The 9,859-nt window shown below is 47.4% G+C and overlaps 1 protein-coding gene across 1 annotated transcript in view; it reads right to left on the bottom strand.

Annotated features, from left to right (window-relative positions):
• Positions 1–890: 890 nt before the first annotated feature.
• The window catches only part of PPCDC (phosphopantothenoylcysteine decarboxylase), a 46,144-nt gene continuing 37,175 nt past the window's right edge, over positions 891–9,859 (bottom strand). Inside the window, exon 6 of the mRNA XM_017874982.1 lies at positions 891–1,611. Coding sequence (XP_017730471.1) covers positions 1,604–1,611 — 8 coding nt within the window. The 3' untranslated portion in view covers positions 891–1,603. The remainder of the gene's footprint in view (positions 1,612–9,859) is intronic.

Below are 9,859 nucleotides of genomic sequence, written 5' to 3'. Positions count from 1 at the left end.
AACTTTCTTCCCTTTTATGGGCTGACCCCTCCTCTACATTCTGTTCGCTTATTGTGACCTTCTAGGTGCATGGCCCATGCAGCTTGTTACATTTGCAGGCTGGCTGCCAATACTTAGATTTATCATGCCTTGAAAATGGACCATGTAAAATGTTTTCTCACAAATTCCCTCCTGTTTTCTATTGACTTCCTTTGGTCTCATTTTCATTTAAACCCTTTTGGTTCTTGAATTGCTCTAGAAGTTGTTTACTTTTTTTCTTCCTTACATAGGAGAGTGAGTTTAATTTGGTTTCTAATAGTAGCAGGTTACTTTGCTGGTAAGTCATGGGCATTTGTTTATTAATAGCTGTTTCAATTCATCTCTGCACTAGTCCCCTCACACAAGGGATTATATAATATCTCACTGCTGTTAAGACTCCTGCACAATTAAGAGAGATGGAAGGATTGAAGCTACCATGCCTTTCCATTTTTCAAAGCAACCTTCTAGCCAACCTGTACATGGGTCATTAATTCCAGCATTTTTTGCCAGTTCATTGGCTAGAGTTGTTAGTCCTTATAAAGCTTTTGTGATGGTCCCATCTGGGGTAGTATTGTTGGGAATGCAAGTACATTTCTTACCCAGCATAACATATACACCCCTTTTTTCTGCTAGTATCATGTTTAGCGCAAACCTGTTTTATCAGGCCATTCAACTGGTAGCATCCAACTGATCTCAGCTCACTGCAAGCTCCACCTCCCGGGTTCACGCCATTCTCCTGCCTCAGCCTCCTAAGTTGCTGGGACTACAGGCACCTGCCACCATGCCTGGCTAATTTTTTGTATTTTTAGTAGAGACGGGGTTTTACCATGTTAGCCAGGATGGTTTCGATCTCCTCCTGTGTGTGTGAGCAGAGATCGGCCACTGCACTCCAGCCTGGGCGACAGAGGGAGACTCGTCTCAAAAAAAATTCTGGCAGTTATGTGGCAGGAAGCCCTTGGACAGATGTAGTTTATTCTTTAGGGGTCTCCAGCTTGGAGTTACCCACCCCATGTTTACTGTCCAACCCTGAAATTGGGTAGTCCACTATATGTTATCCCAGTTTGGGCAGGGTGATGCCCTACTGTAACCTGTATTTGGTTTAGGGCAAAGATACTTATCTGCCTGTGAGATCTGTCTCTGATTTTTTTAATTTCCACAAGGTAAAACCTGGCAGGCATTAAATCTTATAGTCTGGGGTGCGACTGTCTTGGTCACATTAATCACCAACCTGACTGGGTAGAGAGGAGTCCCCTGCCAGTTTCCATTTTGACCTTCTGCTCTTTGCATAGTAGCCCATCCCAGTTATATTAACTTCCAGAAATGGGGCCAGCCCATGTTTTCTTTTTAAATTTTTCTTAGAGTTAACTTTAAGGATTCCTTAAAGTTAAAGTTAGACTCGGGCACTTTCCACTGGTCTTTTTCCCTCCCTTCCAGGGGCTCTTTTACCAGTCCCTTGACTCTAGTATAGTGGGTCCATCTCCATTCAGCTGTTTGCAGGGCCATCTCTGTGGTCAGGAGCACTTGATAGGGACCTTCCCAGCTTGGGTGGAGCTTGTCTTCTTTCCAAGTCTTAATCAGCATCAAGTCACCAGGCTGGAAGTGGTGAACCACAAACTTAAGGGCGGAGTTTGAGTTAGAAGTCTTTTTAACCTAAGGGATGACAGGGTGGAGGATATGGCCAGTATATAGTTTCTTAAGAATTGATCCTTGGTTTTCATAGTAGGGAGATCTGTAGCTCTGCCTAAATACGGGAGCCCATATAATAACGTATAGGGGAACAATCCCAAGTCTTTTCTCGGAGCTGTCCTAATCCTATGGAGTGCTACTGGGAGACATTTGGTCCAAAGCATTTTAGTTTCTAAGATTAGTTTGGTGACATGCTTTTTGAGAGTTTGATTCACTCTTTCTACCTTTATAGAGGAAGGGGGATGCCAAGGGGTGTGATAATGCCATCCAATCTGTAAACCTTCCATAATTCCCCTTAACACCCTTGAGGTAAAATGGCTCTCATTGTCTGAATCAATATTTTTCACCAGGCCAAATCTGGGTGCAATCTGTTCTAATATTTTGACCATATTCCTGGCAGTGGCTGTTGGGAGAGAAAAGGCTTCCACCCAGCTGGAAAGGTGATCTACAATCACCAGTAAATACTTTAATCTTTCTACTTTGAGCATTTCTGTAAAATCTACTTGGATGCTTTGAAATGGTCTTAGTCCAGGAGGTCTTCCTCCCATGGCCTGTTTTCTAATTACCTTTTGGTTTATCCTTTGACAAGTTACACAATTTCCACATACTTGTTTAGCGAGGGTATAAGTACCTATACACCCATAATTCCTAATGTTATAGGAGGCAGAAAGAAATTTAGGTAGACAGGGTACAGTGAGTCCCTGGCAGAAAACTTTCCTTCTAACAAAAAGCAGCTCAGAAAGCTCCCTTTCTAACCTCATGCAGTTCAAAGACATTACTTCTCTTCTAACAAAGGGCAGCCTGAAAGCTCAGCCTGTAAATCACAGATAAACAGCTCAAGCACAGAAGGGGGAAGTCTCCTGGGTAATCACCAAACTTCATACTCATACAATGGGCCCCAGTAAAAACAGTGGGCCTTAATAAGCACATTCCTTTCCCTTTAGGCACACTAAGATAGGGAGGCTAAAAGCGGACTGGGGTTGGGGGGTGGGTGCCTGAAGCTGCAAGAAGATGCCTGGAACAAACACAGACACTCTCCCTCCCAGAAAAGTGACAAAATGGGGTCAAGGCTGATAGAAACTGCTCTAAACAGAGAGCACACCTGGTCACAACTAAATCATCAGACCCTAGGAGGATAATACATCCCCTCTGCACTAGCCCCCTCCTCACTAGCCCATTTATGAAAACTAAACATTTTTATTGCAACTTGGCAACCTGCTCAGGATCCCCCTTTCAATGCAGAGCTGCTCCCTCCCCCGGCCACCAAATTCCTGCTCCAAACGCACTCCACCTGTGGGACCCGATCTCCCCAGCTGCAAGACCAAGAATCCTGGCATCCACCCCAGCCAACAAGGCTGCCTCACTAAGTATTGCATTACACAGAGCCTGGGGTCCCCAATGACTCCCTTTGTGTACTATAGACATTAGTTCTTTTATCAGGGGTTTACTCACACTAGCTCTCTCACACTGTCCACCTTTATTTCAGCTGTCTGCTCCCGCTCTGGGCTCCTGCCACCCCCACACCTGCAGCTGCATTTCCTGGCCCACAAGGCCAGCTCTTAGTTACAAAGTTACCTTTTAAAAGGCTTTGACTTACTGGGTCCTCTGTATTTAATCCGGAGGGTTTTTTTTTGTTTTGTTTTTTGTTTTTTTTTCCATCTGATCTCTGGCCTCTGCAGGAATGCAGAGGGAGTTTTCTCTTTTGCTTGTTGAATCTCGAGTGCCTTTCAGACATTTTGAGTCCTAGAAGTGGACTCTTTGATCCCATTAATTATTAGTTCTCTGAGGTTCTGCATTTGGGCCTGGTCCCTGGGATCATTATTATCCCATTTGGGATCAACATTTGGAAGTTTTTTGTTCAACTGTCAAGACTTCTTGCCTTGGGAGGGTGTTACCTCTCCCAGATAGTCATGGCCACTCTCCTAATCATTCCCCTTCCTTCTCCTATGAACAGGATATTTAAGATAGACATCGTTTCAGCCCAGGTGTAAAAGCTGGGTCCTATGAATTTGTCCAGCTGGTCTGCTAAACCGAGGGGATCTCCTAGGAGTAGTTTCATTTCCTTCTTGAAATTCCTAACATTAGTACTTGTAAGAGGAGCATTTACAAAGTCAGTCTCTCCCTCTTCCATAAGAACTTCCCTAAAAGGGAACATGCTAGATGCCTGCTGTGTGGATAGGGAAGTTCTCAATATCTCTCCTATACTGTTCTAATTCTTTTTTTTAATTTTGATAAGGATTTAAAGAAGCAATTGGTTCAGCTCCCCCATGGTCTCCAGGTCTTTTTTCCTCTAACCCTCCTGCTGCCTCTTGATCTTCCTGTCCCCTATTTTGTGCGACATATGGAGCGGGCATGCATGACGGGGGTCCCAGGGCTTTTCCCTAGGTGAGGGCTTTTTACTAGGCTTTTTTTCTTCTTCTTTGAAGGGGAACATGGGGTTGAATTCCTTGATCCAGCAGAGAGCATAACATCTCTTCTTATGAGGGTGGAGTTTTATCATTCACATAGAGAATTAAAGCTTGGCACACCCAATCCTCATCTGAGCCAAACTTGGGCCAAAAGACTGAAGGCTTATAAATGGGTCTTTGGGCCAGATAAAACAGCAATGCTTTATTATCTTTTGCTTTTCCTTGTCCCTGGTTCGAGGGTTGTTCCTCCAAACCTGCCACATTCTCCCCAAAGGACTATCTGGGGGAATGTCAGAAGGAGTCTCTTTGGCTCCCTATTTCCTTTATCACCTAGCCTAGAATTCCTGTTTCCCATTTTCAGTCAGTCTCTGAGTTTCCCTGTGTACTCAACCCCCCTTACTGGAGGTTTCTTGCACACCCCGAGAATAGCTTCATCCGTTTCCAGCCATCTCCCTCTCGGGAGAAGAGAATCACAGATTGGGACTCTGCACTCACTTTGTATCTAAGATACATCTCAGTCACACACACACTCAACTGCCGAAAATGCCCAACCACCAAGGCAGTACTTACAGTCCAATTTTCCACCTTGGCTCATGCACAAGGTTGCCTGGTTGCCACAGTGCCTGCTTTTCTCCCTGTGTCATCTCAACTGTCTCCTGAGTAAGTCTTGGGTTTATCTAAGGCTTCTGTGGGGAGCTGGGATGCCCGACAGAGCAGGCCACCTAAATTGGGTAGGACATGTCTCCTCTCTTGGCCAGAGTCCCACTCCACGCAGGCACAGAGATCCTGGACAGGCTCCCAGGTTGTGAGAAACATGCTCACCTGTCCAAACCCAAAGAATGGACTTAGAGGCATGAAGAACAGTGAAAGTGAGACTTTTAATAGTGGTCTTGCAAGATCGGGTGTCTTGCAGGCCGGCACACCTGCGACAGTCACAGCAGGTAATTTATCTCCTAGCACAAAAGTCCCTCCCCCAGTTCCTCATTGATCGAGTACTATGTCTTCTAAGACATTGCCTATGTTTTATTATCCCCCTTATAAGATTATACCCCATCCCCTTCCCCACTTAAGTTTAGATTTCCCAATAATGAAACTTTTTTCCCTTTTATGGGTTGACCCCTCCTCTACATTCTGTTCATTTATTGTGACCTTCTAGATGCATGAGCCCTGTGGTTTGTTACATTTTCAGGCTGGCTGCCAGTACTTAGATTTACTATGCCTTGAAAATTGACCACTTAAAATGTTTTCTCACAGGCCAAGTATGGTGGCTCATGCCTGTAATCCCAGCACTTTGGAAGGCCAAGGTGGATTGTCTGAACTCAGGAGTTCGAGACCAGACTGGGCAACATGGCAAAACCCTGTCTCTATCAAAATACACAGAAAACTAGCTGGGCATGGTGGGACACGCCTGTGGTCCCAGCCACTGGGGAGGCTGGGGTGGGAGGATCACTTCAGCCTGGGAGGCGGAGGTTGCAGTGAGCCAAAATCACACCCACTGCACTCCAGCCTGGGTAACAGAGTAAGATCCCATCTCAAAAAAAGAAAGAAAGAAAAAAATGAATGAATGAAAAGAGGTTGTGGATGTGTGGGGACGGTGCGATATGGAAGCTCCCTGTACTTTCCACTCGGTTTTGCTGTGAACCTAAAACTACTTCAAATAACTTCACTAATTAGAAAAATTAATAAATGAGTGAAGACATATGATCAGCCCTTGCTTATACAGCTTTGGCTTGCAGAGGCCTCAGGTCATTATGCTTGTGTGAAGTACCACAGGCAGACTCATCCCCCTGAGAGCCAGGACTTTCCTTTCCTTGTTCGCCCTGCAGACCTGCCACTGGCCCAGGCCTGGGTGCGAGCAGGTGCTGTGATCCACCTGACTGGATGACGGAGTGGCCTATTTCCTACCCATCTGCCTGTGATGTCATAAGTCAAGGGGAGTCCAAAGGCCATCTGAGCTTTGGTGTGTGCCCTCCATTGTCTATGCTATGGCCACTGGTCCCCCCTGGAGGGTCAGGCTGGCTTGTGAGTGGAGCAAGAACTAACCCCTGAGGCTTAAAAATTCTCCATGCATGCATATGCTTGCACACCTTCTGCTGCTAATCTGGAGTATTCCTGCATCCCGAACCACTATGATTCTCTCAGAGTTCCAAAGAGACTGAGCCAGGGCCATGGCAGAATCTATAGACCAGAAGGGACAGTCCTGGCTCCAGGATACCTGCCATTTGATGTAGTAGTGTTCCTGTTCTCCAGTCATAAAAATGGGGCAACTCAGGGCATGACTTCTTTCCTAGAAAATTCCCAGGCAAACCTCTACCTTGGTCTTGCCTCCCTGGAAGCCCAGGACGATCCTTGTGGAAACCTGGGGGGGCCTCTACCTTGCCCTAAACCCCCACTGCACACTCACCTTCCCTTGCAAGCCAGCCCTGGGAGAGGCCATACAGGGACTTCAGGGATGGTCTGGTGACTGGGCTGTCACCCTCCAAGACCCAAGCTTCGTTCTCTCCAGGTGGCCTCCTCCTCTGGTCTTCCTCCAATGGCCCTGGGCCTTGGAGGCAACATGACTCACAGAAAGAGCAAGGGCTTGGAGCCTGCCAAAGCTTCCTCACTTACTAGCTGTGGGACCTTCAGAAAGTTAAGTAACTGGTCAGGCGCGGTGGCTCACGCCTATAATCCCAGCACTTTGGGAGGCTGAGGCAGGTGGATCACCTGAGGTCAGGAGCTCGAGACTGGCCTGGCCAACATGGTGAAACCCTGTCTCTACTAAAAATACAAAAAATTAGCTGGGCGTGGTGGTGTGCACCTGTAGTCTCAGCTATTCAGGAGGCTGAGGCAGGAGAATCACTTGAACCCATGAGGTGGAGGCTGCAGTGAGCCAAGATTGCACCACTGCACTCCAGCCTGGGCAACAGAGCGAGGCTCTGTCTCAAAAAAACAAAGAAAGTTAAGTAACCTCTTTGAACCTCAGCATCCTCATTTGTCAAATTCTTGCTCTCAGAAGAAATCATGGCCAGGGAACAACATCCACCTTAGTGTTGCTGTGAGGATTAAATTGTAAATGGTGGCCATTGCTTCACAGAGCATGGCTTCCCTCTGGTGCTCTGTGAGTAGTGACCATACATGCTGGTTTGCCTGGAACAGTCCAGTTGATGTCTACTGGCCTGGCATGTTAATTGCCCCTTTTCACTCTCAGAAGCGCCCAGTTTAGACAAAATACAGTCAGCCTATCTGTGTTTCTTTCTATTCCCAGCTCAGGTCCAGCCTGTATGAGCAGCACCACTATTTCTCCTTTCCCCTCCAAGAGGCCATGTTTGGTTTGTGGTTATGTTACTGACACACCAGGGGTTCGATCTAGGTCCTGCTGTGGGTCACACAGAGAGCCAATGACTGAGACACAGAGGATTGCCAAGGAAGGCTTTAATCCAGTGCTGCGGCCAAGGAGATGGGAGCTCAGTCTCAAATCCATCTCCTCGGCTAAAATTAGGGGTTTGTACAGCAGGGAAGAAACGTAACAATGTAAGGGAAAACAGGAACTCCAGAGGGGTAAGGAAGCAATCATGATAATGAGGGGCCTGGGTCTCCCTGTCTGGATGCTATGATCTGTGAGTTTCAGTTATTTGATACTTTTTGAGAGGCCTGGTATCTCACTGTCTGAATCTGGTGAGATTCAAGCTCTAAGACCAGATGTGTCCATTTCTGTTTATCAGGAAAAACTGTCTATTGGGTCAATTTCAGTTATATCCTTCTTTCTGGGCCTCAGGTTTCTCTTACACTATTATCATTTTTTTAGAGATAGGGTCTCCCTATGTTGCCCAGCCTGGAGTTAGTGGCTATTCATTCACAGGCGCAATCATTGCACACTATAGCCTCAAACTCCTGGGCTAAAGCGATTTTCCTGCCTCAGCCTCTGAGTAGCCGGGATTGCCCATGCACACCACCACACCTAGCACAAGTTCTTATTTCTTTTTTTTTTTTTTGAGATGGAGCCTCGCTCTGTCATCCAGGCTGGAGTGCAGCGACGCGATCTCAGCCCACTGCGACCTCCACCTCCTGGGTTCAAGTAATTCTCCTGCCTCAGCCTCCTGAGTACCTGGGATTACAGGCACGTGCCACCACATCTGGCTCATTTTTGTATTTTTAGTGGAGATGAGTTTCACCATGTTGGTCAGGCTGGTCTCGAACTCCTGACCTCGTGATCCACCCACCTTGGCCTCCCAAAGTGCTGGGATTACAGGCATGAGTCACCGTGCCCAGACTCATATTTCTTTTTTTGTTTGTTTTGAGATGGAGTCTGGCTCTATTGCCCAGGCTGGAGTGCAGTGGCAGGATCTCCACTCACTGCAAGCTCCACCTCCTGGGTTGATGCCGTTCTCCTGCCTCAGCCTCCCCAGTAGCTGGGACTACAGGCACCCGCCACCATGTCCGGCTAATTTTTTGTATTTTTAGTAGAGACGAGGTTTCACCATGTTCACCAGGATGGTTTGGATCTCCTGACCTCATGATCCACCCACCTCGGCCTCCCAAAGTGCTGGGATTACAGGCGTGAGCCACCGCGCCCGGCCGACCGGCCTCTTATTTCCTAAATGGGGGTAACAATGCCCATCTTGAAGGATATTTAGGAGGCTTAAATGCAGGGTCTGGCACAGGCCAAGAGCCAGATAAACCTGAGTTCCCTTCCATGGCCTTCTCTCTCTTCCTTCCATCATGCCAGTTTCCCCCAAGCATGGCACACCAGAACTCAACTTCTCCCCTGCCAGGAGAGCAACTTCCAGAAGTTCCAGGTGACATATCCCAAGCCAGGGCCAGGCAATGGTCTCTTCTGAGAGCAGGAAATCTTCAGGGCCAGGAGCAGTGGCTTACACCTGTAATCCCAATAATTTGAGAGGCTGAGGCAAGAAGATTGCTTGGGCATGGTGGCTCTTGCCTGTAGTCCTGGCTACTCCTCTGGCAGCTGAGGTGCAAGGAACACCTGAGCCCAGGGAAGTCGAGGCTGCAGTGAGCCATGATCGCACCACTGCACTCCAACCTGGATGACAGAGTAAAGACCCTGTCTCTTTAAAAATTTTTGTTTGTTTGTTTATTTATTTATTTCGAGATGGAGCCTCACTCTGTCGCCCATGCTGGAGTGCAGTGGCACAATCTTGGCTCACTGCAACCTCTGCCTCCCGGGTTCAAGCAGTTCTCTGCCTCAGCTTCCTGAGTAGCTGGGATTACAGGCACCCGCCACCATGCCCAGCTAATTTTTGTATTTTTAGTAGAGACGGGGTTTCACCATCTTGGCCAGGTGGGTCTTGAACTCCTGACCTCGTGATTCACCCACCTCAGCCTCCCAAAGTACTGGGATTACAGGTGCAAGCCACTGTGCCTGGTCAAAAAATTTTTTAATTAAAAAAATTTTATGTCTGGTGAGGACCTAGTTAAAGTTAAAAAAATTTTTTTTTTTTTTTAATTTTAGAGAGGGCCAGGGATGGTGGCTCATGCCTGTAATCCCAGCACTTTGGAAGGCCGAGGCAGGCGGATCACGAGGTCAGAAGATCAAGACCATCCTGGCTAACACGGTGAAACTCCATCTCTACTAAAAATACAAAAAGTTAGCTGGGCATGGTGGCAGGCACCTGTAGTCTCAGCTACTCTGGAGGCTGAGGCAGGAGAATGGCATTAACCCAGGAGGCAGAGTTGGCAATAAGCCGAGATCGCGCCACTGCACTCCAGCCTGGGCGACAGAGCAAGCCTCCGTCTCAAAAAAAAAA

Source organism: Rhinopithecus bieti, unplaced genomic scaffold (assembly GCF_001698545.2).
Source record: "Rhinopithecus bieti isolate Rb0 unplaced genomic scaffold, ASM169854v2 scaffold_9693, whole genome shotgun sequence".
Taxonomy (NCBI): Eukaryota; Metazoa; Chordata; class Mammalia; order Primates; family Cercopithecidae; genus Rhinopithecus; species Rhinopithecus bieti.
The sequence above is the reverse complement of the archived record's forward strand: the minus strand, read 5'-3'. Positions and strand labels throughout refer to the sequence as shown.